We start from the raw sequence: 21107 nt of genomic DNA, 5'->3' as shown, positions 1-21107 counted from the left end.
CTGCTAAAGCTTAAAATTATTGGCAGTATGGCAAAGGAAGTCCTGTCTTGCGCTTTCCTGAAGAGCGTCCTTTTGATGAGTGCCTTTGCAAGAATCCTACTGAACGTTGCCGAGAGTCCTGACGTGCAGGACATCGAGCCTTACATAACCCGTAACTGCCTTAGCGCAAAGTTGCTTGACGTGCGGTAGTGGCAACTTAAATTTATTGGCAGAATGGCAAAGGTTGCGGTAGAGCAAACGAGATCTTCCTTAACTCCATCCACCTATGCGAAAAGCAATATTAATTGACAGAGACCTCTTGAATTCACGAAACCCGATGTCTTGCTGGGTTTCGAAGAAGAAGTTGTCTGTTCACTTTAAGCTTCCTCCGAAGCACTGCCTACTTCACATTCTTTGTAGGTGAGGTAGAAGGTATCACCGAAGGTAGAGTAAAAAATTTCTTTAGGCCCAAATCTGAAACAAGAGCTTGAAGAGTTCAACAGAAACGTTCAGCCAGGCGACACACCTGGCGTGCGCTGGTGCACGCTCGGCGTCCACTGGAGCGCGCTCGGCGTCCACTGGAGCGCGCTCGGCGTCCACTGGAGCGCGCTCGGCGTCCACTGGCGCGCACGGAGCGCGCTTGGCGAGCACTCGCGCGCGCCTGGAGTCCATCCGAGCGTCCCAGGCGTCCGCTCTCAAAAGCTTCCTGCTACTATGACTTCTTTTACGTATTTCTCGGTGGAAAGACGGACACGAGTTCAGGCGACGTTCGCCTTCTTACTTCTCACTGAAACGCATAACGAGAGAGAGAGAGGACGTGAAGCGTCCTCTTCTATAAAGCTTCTATTTAGAGGGCGCGAGTCCTTCCGAAAGCTCCAACCCCTGCACGGAGAGGACGCTTCGGAGGACGAGAAGCAAACTTTCAGGATTCGTGCACACGCACGCACTTTGGCAGTCTGGGGATTTTCATCAGTAACTGCCGAAGGCACGCCAGATCGGTGGGGGTTCCTTGTAACCCTCCTTCGGCTTTCGACATGCTCCCTCCCCAGGTCCTGGGAGTCAAGCAGAGGTCCAGGCCTAGAGGCGAAACGAGGCCGATCTGACGCACCCTCCACTACACAAGGGGTATCACTGCACTTCTGCACTTCACTTTTACTCTCTAAAGCAAGCACTTTCGATTCTAAGTTACGAATCGAAAGAGTATAAGAGAAAGGGCAATTCCTCTACAGACACTGCTTAGGGCCCGAAGGCAATACTGCAGGGTTAGGAGTAACAATTACAGAAGTAGCACTTCACAGCAATGAAGAAGAGCGAGCACCTCTCGTAGACATATTCATAGCCCGTAGGCCATACTACAGGGTTAGGCAAAATAAAGTCTACAGGAAGGTTAGCAGGTTCACTACCCTGACTTTTGTTACTGATTAATTGCGTACATACGAATCATACGTCTTCCTTACGGAATTAGACATGTTTACTGATTAATTGCGTACATACGAATCATACGTCTTCCTTACGGAATAGACAAAGTCTCACACTCCTTACATGACAAATCTCAACAAAGAAGGAAGACCCATACCCCTCGTACATACCAAGTGCGGATCTACCGAAGCTTTCGGTAGTCACACCCTCTCTTTGCAGACAACCCCGTCTGAAACTAGCCTAACTAGATTCAGATATTTTAAGCAAAAATGAATCAAATTCAAATCAATTTAAGATAGCGTATGCCTAGCCACAAATCCAAGTAAATAAATCAAAAGACAATTAGGATACTTAGCGGCAATGAAGTTTCCAAAATCCTAAGACGGAGGTACTGAAAACAGGTGTTTTCAGCACCGGCGACAGAAAAATTATGAATAGAAAATGGGAATGGTTCCTGATACCCGCCTCCCAGCGGCGGGAATGGGTACTAACCACCTGGCCGACCACTGCGTGTGTCGGAAGTTTTTAAAATTCTGTCGGACTTCAGAAAATACAGCTATATATATATCTGACAGGTAAGTTTCATGAACAAACCATAAATTACCCCTTTATTGCTCTTCAGTTCCAGACAAAAACGCTGTCATGCAAGACGCCTTCCAACATCAGTGGGACAATCTAGATGTTTACATATTCCCTCCTTTCAGCCAAATCAGGAGAGTGATCAACAGGTGCTTCATTTCACAAGGGCTTTGGATGACGGTAGTACCATCAATGTAGCCTCAAGCAAAATGGTACACGGATCTCCTACATCTTCTCATAGACATCCCAATATGTCTCCCGTAACTCAATATCTGCTGAATCAAGAGCACAGTTGAAGAACACATCAGTCAATAGGGTCACTTTAACTTCACAGCTGAATCAAGCAACTCCTCAGAAAGAGGGGCTTTTCCTAAGAAAGTTGCAACAGTCATTGGCAGCTCAGTTCTCCCTCAAGCTTTACAAAGGAAAATGGTCAGCCTTCTTGGATTAGTGCAGTAAGCAGAATTTACATCCCCTCAAGACCACTGTCAAGAACATAGCAGAATTCATTCTCTTCCTGAGACATGAGAAAAATCTATCCATCTCAGCCGTGAATGATTATAGTCTGCTCTTTCTAAAGGTTTTAGAGCAAGAGATATAGACCTATCATCATCTCGGGAGATTTCAGATATGATGAAGAATTTTGAAACGTTGCCCTCCTCGAAGTTCGAAACCTCCTGATTGGGATGTCACAAAGGTGTTAACTTCTTTAACAAAATCTCCATACGAGCCCATCAGAACTGCCTCAGATAGGGACTTAATTACTTTGAAGACAGTCTTCCTATTGGCCTTAGCATTGGCAAACACAGTTAGTGAGCTTCATGCATTCACCTATAATGTTACTCACACCCGTGGATGGAAAGAAATGGGGTTCAGTTTACTGCCAGACTTCATGGCAAAAACACAGAATCCTTCAACTCATAATGTTTCTGCAGCTCCAACACATACTGCAGCTAATGACTTCAGGAGTGGCCCTTTGGTTGCATTTAAGAAGAATTATGTGGTTGGCCAAATCCTCTGGGCTGTGGTTTGGAACAGACAAACCGCTTTCACTTCCTTTTATTTGAAAGATGTCACCCATAGATCCATGGACACTTTCTGCTTAGGTCCAGTGGTTGGAGCTCAGCAAGTGGTGTGAAGGATATGATTTAGCTCCGTCTGGACTACATTGAGCAGTCCTTTATTGATACATCTGGGTCCAGAAGATGAAGTTCTTGAGCGAGTGGGCCACCTGGCCCCATTAGAACGAAGAGCTTTCTTGTTCAATCACACCCCTGTATAGAGGGAGTAGTATCATACGATGTTGTGGTTTTGTATAAATGTTGGAACAAATGACAAATTCTACAATAATTTTTTTTCCTCACATACAAACCCACAACATCATGTACATTTAATTTCTCTCTCTCTCTCTCTCTCTCTCTCTCTCTCTCTCTCTCCATTTTGGGCATTAACCAATCATCTCCAGCCATTCACAATTGGGGTATCTGGTCCTGCAGGCACCTTTTATAGCTAGCTATTCTCTTAAACAAGTCTACCATAACCGTCTGTACGTGCGTCTAGGCTGCTCCTATCACATATGTTGTGGGTTTGTATGTTGGGAAAAAATAAATTATTGTAGAATGTCATGTTTTTTATTCAGAGTATGCAACCAAAACTGAGATGCAAATACGGTACTCCTTTACCTTGAGGGTAAAAAATACATACAGTAAAATTCAAAACCGAGAATGGCAAAAAGTAGAGCAGTTTTTCCTCCATAACATAAATTCCTGTTGGAAAGGTCATGACACTGATATAGTAACAAAATGCAGCAAATGGGAGGTTACTTCATGACCCAACTTACTTCTAATTTTAAAATCCTGTTTGCTCAGTTAAGAAGCAATAGAGATTCCCATTCAAACACTATTTCATGGAGTATTTTTGTTCACATGGAATTTTAAAGGATTTTCCAACATATTCCTTTGTAAAATCATGGACCCTATTATGAAACCACTCTGGTTTCATAATAGGAAGTTTTGTGTATTCTGATAGCTGGTCCAGTAAAGCTAGAGATGATTTTTAAAAGATGCAGTATTTTTTATACTTCTTGATAATCTCCACTTTGAAGGGGACATGGACCCCCATTTGACCACAACTGAATCCCATTGACCTAAGGATGTTTTCTGGTAAGATAGGTGAAACTGAACCTGTCATTTAAAAGAAGTACAAAATTTTAATTTTATGGCAAACATACATACAGCCAAACCTCGGATTTCATATTCCCTGGTTTTCATACGATTAGGTTTTTGTCAACTTTTTTAGACAAAATTTTGACTAAGGTTTCGCACTTTTCCTCGGAATTCATACATCCGGAAATGTTCCTTCCAAGGCCCACCTCATGACTAGGCCCATACCAAGCACCCAAACAAAGCAGTCTATATTCTCTCATGACCCATTCTGCATTTGTGTTCATTGTTTTTTGTGCTCTTTGTGCTTTTTTATTCGAGTGCAACTAGTAAATAACTCACCATGGGGCCAAAGAAAGTTCCAAGTACCAGCCCTTCTATAAAAAGGGTGAGAAACACTATAGAATTAGGCAAGGATGCTGCAAGCTGATCTCAGTAAGAAAAATTCAAAAAGCAAACAGGCATACATAATGTGCCTACGTCAGTGATAAGACCATGTTTGCAAAGTGGAGTGATGTAATAAATTTTTAGGGGAATTATCATCCCAACAAAGATGTAATTTGTATTTCTAACATGTTTAATGACAATGCCTAGTTTCACTTCAGGCAAATTTCAAATAGATGCCAAAAACAAATGTCTGGACAGTTTTGTTGTACAACAGGGGTTCAGTGACCCTCAAACTGGTCCTAGTGCCAGTAAAAAACAAAGAGGAGAAGTAACCCCAGACAGGTCCTTGATACCCGAAGTTCTGCTAGAGGGGGATTTCCCTTACAAACAATAACCACTACTCATCCTCTCCTCTCCTCTGTCTTACATATGCTTTAAAAAAAAACCCTCCTCTCTGTCTTCCATATGAAGAAAAAAAAAAAAAAAAAAAAGTCTTCCATAAAGGTAAGAGTGATGTTAAATGTCTGTTTATCCATTTCACTAGTCATTTATATTCATTTCTCATTGTTTTCTGAGTGTAAAACAGTTTATTCTCTATAAAATGTACTTTTTTCCTTTTTGGGTGTCTGGAACGCTTTAATTAGATTTACATTAATTCTTATGGGAATTATTGTTTCAGATTTTGTACATTTCGGACTTCCTGAAATGTTCTAGAAGGAATTACATACAAAAACGAGGTTCTACTGTATATGCATACAGGCAGGCAGACAGACAGAAACAGGAAAATCTTCAATGAGAAAAACCTCATTCTAGTTTTCAACTTATGAAGTAAAAAAGAAAACAAAAATGTTATTGTCATGATACAATAAAGTTTGTTCATGAAACTTACCTGTCAGATATATATATAGCTGAATCCCACCATTGGAGGTGGGAAGGGACAGAATAGAAGGATTTTAGGAAACAAATTACATGCAGATGATTGACATCTTGGTTCCTTACCTGTTAGCATAGCTGACTTCATGATTACTGTCACCCAAGTCTGCTTCTGCTTTACTAGAGTCTCCAGCAAGGTAGTGACCTATATAGCTGGTGAGTTCTAGATGACCTGTCAACGGGAGCGTGACTACAATGTGACTAGACCATATTGACCATACTGTGAGGGCAACGAAGCTAAAAACCACCACCTGACCTAACCTATCGAAGTTAGTCCCATAACTTCTAGGCTAAAGAAAGGGAAAGCGCCTCAAGCGACCAACCCTTCAACCATAAACCAACACCATAAAATCAAAAGCACACCTATCCCTTTTCTATAGGATAGGATTCGTGCTGCTTCCTGCCTCCAATAACATTTCTGCGGATATGTATGGTCCTAGCGACTCGCAGTTCTCATATGCCGTCTTCACATCCCGCAGGTAATGTGAAGCGAACACAGAGTTGCTTCGCCAAAAAGTAGCACTAATGATATCGCTGAGTGCCATATTCTTTTGAAATGCCATTGAGGTTGCGACAGCTCTCACCTCATGGGCTTTTATTTTCAAAAGTTTCAGATCACCATCCAGGCAGGACGCATGGGCCTCCCTTATGGTGCTTCGTAAAAAGAATGCCAGTGCATTCTTCGACATAAAGTCGGGTCTCTTAACAGAGCACCATAGATTTTCAGAAGGACCCCGACAGTCTTTAGTCTTTTGCAAATAAAATTTGAGAGCCCTGACAGGGCACAGGACTCTCTCCGGCTCTTGACCGATAAACTCTGCTAACCCCTTGATTTCAAAGGTTTTCAGCCAGGGGTTAGATGGGTTTTCATTCTTAGCTAAGAAATTAGGATTCAGGGAGCACACTGCACTGTGTCCCCTGAAACCCACATATTTACTCATTGCTTGAATTTCACTAACCCTTTTTGCCGTGGCAAGAGCAGTTAGGAAAATAGCCTTCCTTGTAGTGTCTTTCAACAAGGCAGCATGTAGAGGTTCAAACGGAGCCGACATCAAGAACCTTAGAACTACGTCAAGGTACCATGATGGGACCTTCGGTTGCGGTACTTTAGTTGTTTCAAACGATCTCAAAAGATCGTGAAGGTCTTTATCATTTGTCAGGTCTAACCCTCTGTGACGGAAGACAGCTGACAGCATACTTTTATATCCTTTTATTGTCGGCACTGCAAGTCTGTCCACATTTCTCAAATGCAGGAGAAACTCAGCGATTTGGTTCACAGAGGTCGTGGAGGAGGAAATACCTTTCTTCCTACACCACCTCCTGAAGACAGCCCACTTCGATTGATAAACCGCTCGAGAGGAAGCTCTCCTCGCATTGGCAATAGCCTCTGCCACTGGTCTTGAGAAACCTCTCGCTCTGGCCAACTTCTTGATAGTCTGAACGCAGTCAGACTCAGAGCGGAGAGGTTTCCGTGGTACCTCTCGAAGTGGGGCTGTTTGAGAAGATCTACTCTCTCTGGCAGGGTTCTTGGGAAGTCTACCAGAAGAGACATGACCTCCGTTAACCAATCGCTTGAGGGCCAAAAGGGGGCGATCAGAGTCATTCTCGCTCCTGGCGACGCCGCAAACTTCCTTATTACCTCTCCTAAGAGTTTGAACGGGGGAAAGGCGTAAACGTCCATCCCCGTCCAGTCCCATAGGATGGCATCTATCGCTATTGCTTCCGGGTCGAGAACTGGAGAGCAATAAATCGGAAGCCTCTTCGTTTTCGAGGTTGCGAAGAGGTCGACTAGCGGTCGTCCCCACAACTTCCACAGTTCTTGGCAAACCTCTAGATGGAGGGTCCATTCTGTGGGAAGCATCAGATGTTGACGGCTTAAAAGATCCGCTCGAACATTTTGTATTCCTGAAATGAACCTTGTTAGGATCACTATGCTTCGAGCTTTCGCCCATAGAAGGATGTCTCTCGCTACCATGAACAGTGATCGAGAGTGTGTCCCCCCCCTGCTTTTTGATGTAAGCGAGAGCCGTAGTGTTGTCCGAGTTGATCTGGACAACTCGGCCCACCAATCGTTCTTCGAAGAATTGAAGAGCCAACCGAATGGCCTCCAACTCTTTTAAGTTTATGTGCCAAGACCTCTGTTCCCCTCTCCAGAGGCCTGACACTTCCTCCTTGCCTAGTGTTGCTCCCCAGCCCACCATGGAGGCGTCTGAGAACAATACTAGGTCGGGGCTCAAAAGGTTGAGGGACAGTCCTTCCGAAAGTTTGATTGGATCTTGCCACCACTTCAGTTGATCCTTGACCGCTTGTGAGATCACCAAAGTCGAGTCTAGATTCTGTTTGTCCTTCCAGTTGTCTGCCAGAAAAAACTGGAGTGGCCTGAGGTGAAACCTCCCTAGGGAAACAAACTTCTCCAGCGAAGAAATGGTTCCCAGCAGACTCATCCAATCCTTCGCCGAGCATGTTTCTTTCCCTAAGAAAGCTGACACTTTTTCTAAGCATTTCTGCTGACATTCCTTTGATGGAAAAGCTTGAAAAGCCGCTGAATCCATCTGAATCCCCAGATACACGATGGACTGCGTGGGGATCAGATGGGACTTCTTGTAATTGACTATTAGGCCCAGGGCCTTCGTCAGCTGCAATGTCGTTTGAAGGTCCTCCAGGCACCTTGACTCCGAAGACGACCTGATTAGCCAGTCGTCCAGGTAGAGCGAGACTCTTATCTTCGATAGGTGAAGCCATTTTGCTACATTCCGCATGAGGAAAGTGAAAACCATCGGTGCCGTACTCAGACCAAAACAAAGGGCCCTGAACTGGAAGACCTGCTCTTTTAAGACAAACCTCAGGAATTTCCTTGATTGAGGATGAATCGGGACGTGGAAATAAGCGTCTTGGAGGTCCAATGACACCATCCAATCCCCTGGTCTCAAGGCCCCTAACACAGATTGAGATGTTTCCATCCTGAATTTTTCCTTCCTCACAAACAGGTTCAGTCTGCTGACGTCTAGAACAGGTCTCCATCCCCCAGACTGCTTCGGAACCAGGAAAAACCTGTTGTAGAAGCCTGGGGAATCCAACATCAGGACTTCTTCTACGGCTTTCTTTTCTAACATTTGGTCTAGAAGGTCGAGCAAAACCTGTTGCTTCTCTGACTGGTATGCGGGCGACAGGTCTATCGGCTTCGTGCTCAAAGGAGGCGCAGAGAGGAAAGGGATCTTGTATCCTCTCTCGATCACATCTAGGGACCAGGTGTCTGACCCTATCATCCTCCATGCCTGAGCAAACAAGGTGAGTCTCGCACCTACAGGTGCCTGAAGGGCAGAAATGTCAATTTTTTCCTCTCTTAATTGAAGAGGTCTTGCCTCTAAAGGACCCCCTTCCTCTCAAAAAACCTCTAGAGGAAGGTGCTCCACAAAAGGGCTTAAATTTCTTCTTGGGGGCTTGCGCGGTTGAAGTAGAAGCCTGGGGAGTAGAGCGTCTAGAAGACTGAGTCAAGAGGTCCCGCGTTGCTTTCTCCTGCAAATTAACCGACAGATCCTTAATCATGGACTGCGGAAATAGATGTGTAGAGAAGGGGGCGAACAATAATTCTGCCTTCTGCGCGGGAGAAACCGCTTTCGCCACAAAACTGCAATAGAGAGCTCTCTTTTTTAGCAGTCCGGTAGCAAAATGAGATGCTAATTCATCAGAGCCATCCCTTACTGCTCTATCCATGCACGCGAGCACACTTGAAAGTTCTTCCAAAGAAATAGAGTCTTGACTCCTAGATTGTAAATCCAAGGCCCCCAAGCACCAATCCAAGAAGTTAAACACTTCCAGCGTCTTAAATATTCCCTTGAGATGATGATCTGTTTCTGACATCGTCCAAGAAACCTTCACTGATGATAAATAAGACCTCCTCGGAGCGTCCACTAAATTTGCGAAATCGCCTTGAGAAGAAGACTGCGCTTTCAATCCTGCCTCTTCTCCCGTTTCGTACCAGATCCTCGCTCTCCCGCTCAGTCTAGATGGGGGAAGAGCAAAAGAAGTCTTCCCTTTAGCCTTCCTTGAGTCCATCCAATCCTGAATTCTCTTAAACGCTCTCTTCGCAGAGAGCGAAGTGGCCATTTTAACGAAGCCAGGCGCCTTCCTGGCCTTCGATGAGGCTAATTGTGAAGGGGGAGAGCAAGGAACGGGCGCTTGAAAATTATCTGGGAACAAGTTCTTAAGAAGGTTCGTTAACGTCTTATAGTCTGAAGCCACTGACGCTGTCGGCTCGTCATCATCCATAGGGCACAAATCACTAGAAGAATCTCTCTCTCGATTATCAGTGTCCTTCAAAGATCGCGATGTTAATAATCCTTGAGGTCCTGTTCGCAAGAGGGTGCCTCTTGTTGAAGAAGAGTTCGAAGTAACCAACCGTTGTTTCCTTGTTATCTTCGACACTTTAATATCTTGAGCTTGTGAAATATCTTGACGCTTCGGACTCAAACATTCTTCCAAGGCGTCCTGCCGAGCGTCATGCCGAGCGTCATGCCGAGCGTCCCGATGTGTAAGACGCCGCGCATCTTGAGAAGCGTCCTGGCGAGCGTCCTGATGTGTAAGACGCCGCGCGTCCTGAGAAGCGTCAGCTCGAGCGTCCTGGCGAGCGTCCCGACGTATAAGATGCCGCGCGTCCTGAGAAGCGTCTGCTCGAGCGTCCTGGCAAGCGCTTCGCTGCTTAAGACGCCGAGCGTCATAAGAAGCGTCTTCCCGAACGTCCTGAAGAGAACTTCGATGCACAGAACGTTGAACACTACCTGACGCTCCTTTAAAAGCGTCTTGATTATCGTCATGTAAAGCGGAACGAACAACCGAACCGTGAACTTCTGTCATGGATCTCTGAGCGTTCTCGGCCTTTTGACAAAGACGCCGGCCCCCTGTGCGGCAAATCACGTCTCTGTCAAATTCGTCTCTTCTAGACGCCCTTTCATGAGGAACGCATTCACGTTCTCGAATGAGTCGGCTACTAGGAGGAGACTCAAAGGCCGTAAAACGAGGAGAAGGAGCCGGGGACTGCCTAGTCCTCTTAACAGGCAGCCACCGATCCTTCCTCCGATGACTAGGTTCTGCCTCTTTCTTCTCAAAATAGGAAGCTAACTGCTTTTGCATTTCTAAAAGCATTTCCCTTAATGGAGAAAATTCTCGATCAGGAGAAGGACTCATCCTGTGAGAGGAAGATGGGCGAGGGGATGCCCTTTCCTTCAACTCAGGAACAAATTTAGAGCAACTTGGACGCTCGAACGAGTCCTCACCTGATGAAGTCTTGTTCCTTTTCTGCGGTGGAAAAGCTTCAAAATATTCAGGTGAAGAATCCAAACACTGATCAGAAGGACGTGAAGCGTCCTCTTCTCTGAAACCTCTCTTAAGAGGGCGACAAGGACGACGGCCGCCTGTGCGGCACCTTGCGCCCCTGCCGCTCTCCCCATGAGAGGTCCTCCGAGAGTCCCAACCTCGGCGAGGAGAGGAAGCCTCGGAGGATGAGAAGCACTCTTTAAGGATCCGTGCCCGTGCACGAACCCTGGCAGCCTGAGATTCGTCCTCAGATTCTGCCGAAGGGACGTCAGACGGTTATTAGATCCCGTACCCTCCTTCGGCTTTCGGCTTGCCCTCTCTAAGGCCTGGGAGTCCGGCAGGGGCCTAGGCCTGGAGGCATTATGGGACCGATCTGATGCACTAACTCTATCATTGCACTTAGACACATTTGATTGTAGAGCAATCACTTTTGATTCCAGGGCGCGAATCGACTCCATAATCGTAGATAATACATTTCCTTCCGTAGACACTTCCTGATTGTCAGGTGGCAATACAACAGGATTAGGTTGAATTACATCTACAGGAGGATTTAATGGAGATACAATCCTACCCTGACTTCTATTCACAGAAGCACTTCTAGAGGAAGACCTCCTGATTCTATCACGCTCAAGCTTTCTCACGTAAGAATCATATGCCTTCCACTCAACCTCAGTCAATTGCTCACACTCGATGCATCTATCATTCAACATACATACATGACTTCAACATTTCGAGCACACCGAATGAGGGTCTACCGAAGCTTTCGGTAACCTCACCTTACATTCCTGCATCTCACACACCCTGAAGCTAGCAGAGCTAGATCCAGACATCGTAGTTAAAGAAAAGTCAAAGCCAAAATCCAAATAAAATCCACTATCGCGTATGCCAAGCCAACAAGCCAAATCAAAACTAAAAGTCAATCAGAATACTCAAGTTAGCACAAGAAGTTTCAAAATCCTAGGCGGAGGTCTGTAAACAGTTGTTTACCGACCGGCGACAGAGAAAAACCTGAATAGAAAATGGGAATGGTTCCTGATATCTGCCTCCCAGCGGCGGGAATGGGTACTAAAATTCTGTCGGACGTCGGAGAATACAGCTATATATATATCTGACAGGTAAGTTTCATGAACAAACAGCGAAACAAATAGCACCTTACAGAGTGTGTGAAGTAGCCCTCTATGATTTAATGAAATGTACATAATAGTACTGTACAAAAATCAATAAATGTGTAAAATTATTTGAGTAAATTGGCAAGTAAACTGCATAGCAACAGCATTACACAAGTAAATTTAATTTAAGTAGCTGGGAATTTACATTCCTGCTAGCCTGTCTCAACACATGAGGTAATGATTTGCTATTCATGCCAAAAGGGAAAAAATTCTTACCTATTGGGATATCCTTCCTGAATATTCGATGATCTCCTCTCATGTACTCTACATCAACCATAATGGGAGCAGAGTAAGTTATGTCCCGGAGTCGGCATTCATGTGGGGATGTTTTATCTGATATATTAATCCCTTCTTCAATATTAGGATTTTCAACTCTGACATTCTTATACCTAAAAAGAAAAACACTAGTTACTTCAAATAAACCCATTCCTTTCAGTGAAATGGAATTTTTATTCTAAAATTAATATTAATAATACTTACCTGTATAATTTATCTAGCCCTAAATCCCCAAAAACCGCACCAAAATTTACCACATTGGCAACCCTGTTACCTCCTATTCTGTCCGCCAGTTGGCAACACTGTCGTTGACAGATACAAAAACCTTCCCTCAAATCAGTTGTGATAGGCAGATCGTGGGGTAGGATGGGTGGGACTAGATAAATTATACAGGTAAGTATTATTAATATTAATTTTAGAATAAAAATTCCATATTAATAAACATTACCTTAATATAATTTATCTAGCCCGATTAACCACATTGAAAAGGAGGAGGGAATCTGAATACAATTTCCCCTTCGGACAGAATAGGAGAAAACAAACAAAGAAATATATATCATAGGCAGTCAAAACTCAACCCAAGGTCTAAGATACTAACAACTCAAAGTCTCCTACCATAAATGCACCAAACTGCGGTAGCACAGGACAAGGAGTAAGTGCATAGTCAGTCCGTCTGTACTAAAGTCAGGTGACCGACCAGGTGACCAGTCAGACGAATTGCGGACAGCAAGGCTGCACCCTGAAGACTATCAAGCACTATTCTTTCCCTAAAGGATGAGTGTCTGGACTGTCTGGGCGATTCAAAGCTAAGCAAACCTTGGGGGTGTATCAACGCAACCCGACGTCGCCAGCAACGAATCGGCTCATGAGCAACTCCTAACTCGAGCTTTCTGGTGCCAAGAGAAAGGAGCGCGGAGCAAAAAGGCGATTCAGTCCCGAAGGACGAATGCCTGACAGTCCAACCTGGTCTCATGTTACACGATCATCGGGGGTGTATCAACGCAACCGACTTCGTCAACAAGAAACTCAGGGCTACTAAATGTCGCCTGATCTCACACGAGTGTCTGACTCCGAAAAAACAGGCGAGACAAAAAGTAGATGGTGAGCGAGTCACCAGATGACAGCAGACGATCCATCGACTAATTCCCTGTCCAGGACAGTGGAAGAAGCAGGAGTCGTCAGGACAAGCGAATCAGTGGCTAGTCCTAGGTCAGCATCGACTCTGGGAGAAGCGTAGTCGCCAGTGCCGACAACACAGTGGCTGGAACCATTTCACACTGACAATGGAAGCAGCATGAGTTGCCAAGCAGTCAGTCCTTGTCATCAACACCTAAATACCAAACTGGCTAATTCCCATTATAACTACGTCAAAAACTGCCATGGGTTATAATACAAAAACAAAAAATATATACAACAAAATGATATTGTTATGATACAATAAAGTTTGTTCATACTTACCTGGCAGATATATATATAGCTGTATTTTCTGAAGTCCGACAGAATTTAAAAACTTCCGACACACGCAGTGGTCGGCCAGGTGGTTAGTACCCATTCCCGCCGCTGGAAGGCGGGTATCAGGAACCATTCCCATTTTCTATTCATAATTTTTATTTCCACTGTCCCCTGAGGGGAGGTGGGTGGGTACTTGATTATATATATCTGCCAGGTAAGTATGAACAAACTTTATTGTATCATAACAATATCATTTTGTTCATGAAACTTACCTGTCAGATATATATATAGCTGAATCCCACCGTTGGAGGTGGGAAGGGACAGAATAGAAGGATTTTGGGAAACAAATGCATGCAGATGATTTACATCTTGGTTCCACCTGTTAGCATAGCCGACTTCGTGATTACTGTCACCCCAAGTCTGCTTATGCTTTACTAGAGTTTGCCAGCGAGGTAGAGACCTATAAAGCTGGTGCACTCCAGATGATCTGTCAACGGGGGCGTGACCACAATGTGACTAGACCATATTGACCATACCATGAGGGCTAAGAAGTAAAATAAATATATATATAAAATATATATATCACCACCTGACCAACCTAGCCAAAGTTAAGGTGTGTTAACTAAGGCTTAAGAGTTAAGAAGTCGCCGTTGTCGGCGACTCAACAACTAAATTAAGAGCTCTTCCTAACCATTTTCTACAGGATAGGATGAGTGGTACTTCTTGCCCCCAAGATTGTGTCTGCAGACACGTATGGCCCTAGCGAGCAGCAGATCTCATATGCCATCTTCACATCTCGCAGGGAGTGTGAAGTAAACACAGAGTTGCTTCGCTAAAACATGGTACTCAGGATGTTGCTGATGCCATGCTCTGTTGAAATGCTTCCGAGGCCGCGCCCTCACCTCGTGAGCATTCAGATAAACAAAAAAGATTTCAAAATCTTTGTGCAAACACAATGAAGGAAGCCATTTCTTTGAAAGAACTCCTTAACACTAAAGCCAGGGTGTTCTTCGATATGGGCAAGTCTGGTCTTTTTCGGAACACTGCAGATTGCCCGAATGACTTCGACTTTCTTGAGTTTTATGTAGATAAAACTTGAGAGACCTGACAGGGCACAGGACTCTCTCTGGCTCCTGCCCACTAACTTGTGCCATCCTTGCTTCCAAGCTCCTGGCCCAAGGACAAAACGGGTTTCCATTCTTAGGCCACCACGAAAGGCTTAGAGAGCACACCGCCTTGTGTTCTCTAAAGCCAAAACTTGTGACGATGGCTTAAAATCTCACTAACCCTCTTTGTCGTATCTAGGGTGGTTAGAAGAAGGCCTTCCTGATCACATGCAAGAAGTTAACAGGTAGGAGAGGTTCGAATGCTTTGACATCAAGAACTTCAGACTACGTCTAAGTTCCATATTGAAAGCTTCGATCTGGACATGCACAGTCAGTCCGTCTGTACTAAAGTCAGGTGACCAACCAGTTGACCAGTCAGACGAATCAAGGACAGCAAGGCTGTACCCTGAAGACCATAAGGCACTATTCTTCGCTCGTAAGGATGAGTGTCTGGACTGCCTGGGCGATTCAATCTTAGCAAACCTTGGGGGGTGTATCAACGCAACCCAACGTCGTCAGCGAATCAACTCCTGACTCGAGCTTCTGGTGCCAGGAGAAAGGAGCAAGGAGCAAAAAGGCGATTCAGTCCCGAAGGAAGAATGCCTGACAGTCCAACCTGGTCTCATGTTACACGATCATCGGGGGTGTATAAACGCAACCGACTTCGTCAACAAGAAACTCAGGGCTACTATATGTCGCCTGATCTCGCACGAGTGTCTGACTCCGAGAAAACAGGTGAGACAAAAAGAAGATGGTGAGCGAGTTTCGAGATTCCACAGAACTCAAAGACCGTGAAGGGCTTTGTTGTTTGACAGACGCAAATCTCTGAGCCCAAAAGCCGTCAACAACATATTTGCGTATTCTTTAATAGTTGTGACTGCCAGCTTATCCCATTCTTCAGACGGAAAAGGAAGACGGTAATCTTATTCCTGTCAACATCTCGATAGTCTGAACGTGTCAGACTCAGAGCGGAGAGGTTATAGGTACCTTTCGAGTTAGAGTAGACCGACTCTCTCGGAAAAGGTCCTTGGAAAGTGAACTAGGAAGGATGTGACCTCTGTGAATCCAGGATCCTGAAGGCCAACATGGGGCGATCAGCGTCATTGTCGCTCCCTGTGACGTCATAAATCCTCATTACATTTCCTAAGCGATTGAAAAAGGGGAAAAGAGAATAAACATCCATCCCCGTTTTAATATCATAGGATGGCGTTTAATGGTACCGATCGAAAACCAGGAGCGAGAAGAAAAAGAGCAGAGAAGAAGAAGCCTCTTTGTCCTCAACATATCGAAGAGAAGAATGAAATGGGCGTCCCTAAAGTCTCCACAACTCTCAACTTACTTCTAAAGAAAGATTCCACTCAGGACGTCAAAAGTTGCTGCCGTCGATCGAGACGATTCGTACGAACTTTTGCAATCCTGTAACGAACCTATAGAGGATCGTTACATTCTACGCCTGTTGTTATAATAGGCTCTTTCTCGTAAACTCGAGCAGGGACCGAGAGAAGATACTTCTTAAGATATGAGAGAGCTGTGGAATATCAGAGTTGATGTGGACCACTGGTTCCAAAAACTCGTTTCGAGGACTGGAGGGACGACCGAATTGCATTTACTTCTTTCAGATTAAGATCCAGGACATCTGAAACACTATACCAGGATGTCCCCCGCCCACTTATTTCTTTTTTTCTATCATGACGCACATGAAAGGCATTTTTCAGAATAATTCCTAGACCTTGAATAATATTTCAGTTTCCCGGTAGGAAAACTGTGGTCTGAATTGCAGTCTATTCGGGGAAACAAACTTCTTCAGGAAGGAAATGGTCCCCAGCAAGCTCATCCATTCCCTCCCCGAGTATGCTTACTTCCCTATAAGGCTGCGCTTTGCCTAAGCAGGGAGAGCATATAAAAAGTGCTATGTTGCGGTAGACTCGTAGTTCTATACCGTGCGGTAACGAGCACCGAAAGGATTAAGAGATAACTCTGTTGAACATAGTAAGGCAAAACGAATGCAACGTTTATTCATTCACGTAAGAAATCCCCTCAATCTTAGGCTAAAGTCCGTGATTGTAGGACAGAGATACAGTTAGTCAGTCAATCCCGCAGGAGAGACGTAATCGCCAGCACAGAGATACGGTTAGTCAGTCAATCCCGCAGGAGAGAGAGACGTAACCTACCGCGCATGACAGCACACGATCTGTTACTGGCTCGGTTGGAACTTGGACAGTCAGACACAGCAGCAGCCAGCAGCTTACGAACGTCGTCTCTTAACTTTATGTCTGGGTTGCCAGCTACCCTATTCTACGAAGAAATAGGTCCGTTATTTTTTGAGCAAAAAGAGACTCAAGCTGGTATATTTAAGCGAAACAGAAAACGCTAAATATATAGATGCGTTTGTGTCGTCAGAACACTACCATACAACGGTAAAAGATAAATCGGAAACTCCTGGAAGGCTGCAGGGAGTAACTAGTTAAATTCCTTAAGAATAAAAGACCAATAGACCTGCTCAGATTGCCATCCGAAGAGGTAACTACAGCAAGCGTGTATGACTTGAAACCAACCAGTAGTAAAATAACGCAACGACAAGAAAATTTTATTTATTATATCACAATAAAGTTTGTTCATACTTACCTGGCAGATATATATAGCTGAATTCGGAAATACAGCTACATACATAATCTGACAGGCAAGTTTCATGAACAAAACTTAGAGAATCGAAGCAGACAGCTCAAGCTTCTTATGTTATTGGACATAAGCGTTCATTGACGTAGTCTACAAGTCTATTTCTTGTACGAGTCTGCGAATGACGAATGAGAGCTCTTCCGAATCTAGTCAATAAGAGCTTATTCGCTTGCGCAATATCAAGTTAAAGAGATGTTTGTCAATGAGAACTAACCCATTTACGGGACAAAGAGATATTTTGTCAATGAGGGATACCACTTACTTGACAAAACGATAGTATATTGTCAATGGGGGAAAGTCACTGAATTGACAAAACGTAATCCAGTAAGTCGAGCATTTTATTTTTCCGATTCCCGTCTCAAACGAGAAAGGGGCAAGAATCCTGTTAAGAGACAGGGCTTACGGCAGGTAGAACGACGATGTTCAATTCGGCAGCGTAGTCCCGACTAGAAACTAACAATCTATCATCTGAAAACCCTTTCAGATGGGCTAAAAAGCTTGCAAAATTATCCTGGAAGAGGAAGAAACTCTCCAACCAGCTTCCTCTCCCGTATCACAACTAATGCCTGCTAAAGCTTAAAATTTATTGGCCAGTATGGCAAAGGTGGCAAAGGAAGTCCTGTCTTGCGCTTCCTGAAGAGCGTCCTTTTGATGAATGCCTTTGCAAGAATTCTACTGAACGTCGCCGAGACGTCGAGCCTTTACATAACCCGTAACTGCCTTATCGCAAAGTCTTGACTGCGGTAGAGAAAACGAGATCTTCCCTTGAGCTTTCCTTAACTCCATCCACCTTTGCGAAAAGCAATATAATATTGACAGAGACCTCGAATTCACGAAACCCGAGGTCTTGCTGGGTTTCGAAGACGAAGTTGTCTGTTCACTTTAAGCTTCCTCCGAAGCACTGCTTACTTCACATTCTTGAGGCTCAAATCTTAAACAAGAGCTTGAAGTTGAAGAGTTCAACAGAAACGTTCAGCCAGGAGACAAACCTGGTGTGCGCTGGCGCGCGCTCGGCGTCCATTTGCGAGGACGCTCGGCGTCCTGGCGCGCGCTCGGCGTCCACTGGCGAGGACGCTCGGCGTCCACTGGCGCGCGCCTGGCGTCCATCCGAGCGTCCCGTTCAAGCCGAGCGTCAAAAGAAGCGTGCGGAAAAGCGTCACGCTCCTAACAGGCGTCAAAACAAGCGAGAGAAACTGCCTTCTTTTTCATATTTCTCGGTGGAAAGACGTACACGTGATCAGGCGACGTTCGCCTTCTTACTTCTCACTGAAACGCATAACGAGAGAGTGAGGGGACGTGAAGCGTCCTCTTCTATAAAGCTTCTCTTTAGAGGGCGCGAGTCCTTCGAGATTCGTGCACGTGCACGATCTTCCGCAGCCTGGGAAACGTCAACAGGTCCTACCGAAGGGACGCCAGATCGATGTGGGTTCCCCGTAACCCTCCTTCGGCTTTCGACATGCCCTCTCCCTGGTCCTGGGAGTCCGACAGAGGTCCAGGCCTAGAGGCGTTATGGGGCGGATCTGACGTTCCCTCCTGACGAGAGAGAGGACGTGAAGCGTCCTCTTCTCTAAAGCTTCTTAGAGGGCGCGAGTCCTTCCGAGAGCTCCAACCCTTGCGCGGGGAGGACGCCTCGGAGGACGAGAAGCAATCCTTCAAGGATTCCTGCACGTGCACGAAACTTTGGCAGTCTGGGGATTTCATCAGAAACTGCGAAGGCACGCCAGATCGGTGGGGGTTCCTCGTAACCCTCCTTCGGCTTTCGACATGCTCTCTCCCCGGGTCCTGGGAGTCAAGCAGAGGTCCCGGCCTAGAGGCGAAATAAGGCCGATCTGACGCACCCTCCACCACACAAGGGGCACTGTCACTGCACTTATCCACTTCACTATTGCTCTCTAAAGCAAGCACTTTCGATTCTAAGTTACGAATCGAAAGAGTATAAGAGAAAAGGGCAATAACCTCTACAGACACGTTTTAGGGCCCGAAGGCAACATTACAGGGTTAGGAGTAACAATAACAGAAGTAGCACTCTTCACAACAATGGAGGAGAGCGATCACCTCTCGCAGACATATTCATAACCCGTAGGCCATACTATAGGGTTAGGCAAAATAAAGTCTACAGGAAGGTTAGCAGGTTCACTACCCTGACTTTTGTTTACTGATTAATTGCGTACATACGAATCATACTTTTTCCTTACGGAATTAGACATGTTTACTGATTAATTGCGTACATACGAATCATACGTCTTCCTTAACGGAATATACAAGGTCGCAACACTCCTTACATGACAAATCTCCAAACAAAGAAGCAAGCACCCAAACCCAAACCCCTCGTGCATACCAAGTGCGGATCTACCGAAGCTTTCGGTAGCCACACCCTATCTTTGCAGACAACCCCCTCTGAAACTAGCCTAACTAGATTCAGATATCTTATGCAAAAAATGAATCAAATTCAAATCAATTTAAGATAGCGTATGCCTAGCCACAAATCCAAGTAAATAAATCAAAAGACAATTAGGATACTTAGCGGCAATGAAGTTTCCAAAATCCTAAGACGGAGGTACTGAAAACAGGTGTTTTCAGCACCGGCGACAGAAAAATTATGAATAGAAAATGGGAATGGTTCCTGATACCCGCCTCCCAGCGGCGGGAATGGGTACTAACCACCTGGCCGACCACTGCGTGTGTCGGAAGTTTTTAAATTCTGTCGGACTTCAGAAAATACAGCTATATATATATCTGACAGGTAAGTTTCATGAACAAAACAAAAATTAATGAATAATATACAGGTAGCAACCAAACGTAAAACAGGAAGACTACCTAATTCTCCTGTCTGACGACCTGTCCTGCCATCACCAACGGGCCCAAAGAACGAAGGTCGCCTAGAACTAGAGAAATATCCCTCAAGTAAAAAGAGGCAAAAACAGAATTAGAACGCCAAGTCGCCGCCTCAAGCACCTTGGCGACTGAGACGTTCTTCATAAAAGCTACTGATGTAGCTTTTATGAAGCTACATCGTTAAAACCACCAGTTTTAACGATCAGATCTCTGAGAAAAAAGGATACACCATTCTTTGAAATAGGTCTCTTGACATTTCGGGTGAAACAAAAACAGATGACGGGGACGACCCCTGAATGTCCTTCGTGCGGCGTAAATAACATGAGAGCGCCCTAACAGGGTCAAAGAACTAATTCCTCATTTAAATTACCAACAAAGTCGACCAGCGACTTCAGTACGAAAGACCTGGGAATGGGATTATCAGACGATTCAGTCTTTGCGACAAATTCAGGAAGGTATGACAAAATCATGTCTTGTCCAGATCTGGCAACCAGAAAAGAGAGTGCTTGCAGTTCACCCACCCTCTTGGCTGCAGCCAGTGAGACAAGGAAGAGTGTCTTAGAAGAGAGGTCCCTAAATTTGGCAGAATTCAGAGGCTCAAACGGAGGGAACCTTAAAGCTTGAAGGACTTTGTTAACGTCCCATGTCGGAGGCGAACACTGCGGCCTGGGTCGAGATGGGAAAAGATCGAAGTAAATCTCTAATGACATAAGATGGAAGAGATCTCAGGAAGCCTGCCTTAAAAACATAGGAAAGCATAGACCTATAACCCTTAATGCACGAAGGTGACAGGGCCCTGTCATGATGTAAATGAACTAAAA

At 45.0% G+C, this 21107-nt stretch overlaps 1 protein-coding gene across 1 annotated transcript in view; it reads right to left on the bottom strand.

Annotated features, from left to right (window-relative positions):
- Window positions 1–21107, bottom strand: part of LOC135210989 (DNA-directed RNA polymerase III subunit RPC2-like) — a 98183-nt gene that overhangs the window by 46847 nt on the left and 30229 nt on the right. Inside the window, exon 3 of the mRNA XM_064243991.1 lies at window positions 12158–12330. Within this exon, the coding sequence (XP_064100061.1) occupies window positions 12158–12330 (173 nt within the window). The remainder of the gene's footprint in view (window positions 1–12157; window positions 12331–21107) is intronic.

Source organism: Macrobrachium nipponense, chromosome 4 (assembly GCF_015104395.2).
Source record: "Macrobrachium nipponense isolate FS-2020 chromosome 4, ASM1510439v2, whole genome shotgun sequence".
NCBI lineage: Eukaryota > Metazoa > Arthropoda > Malacostraca > Decapoda > Palaemonidae > Macrobrachium > Macrobrachium nipponense.
Note: the sequence above shows the minus strand (reverse complement) of the source record. Positions and strands in the feature narration are given on the sequence as shown.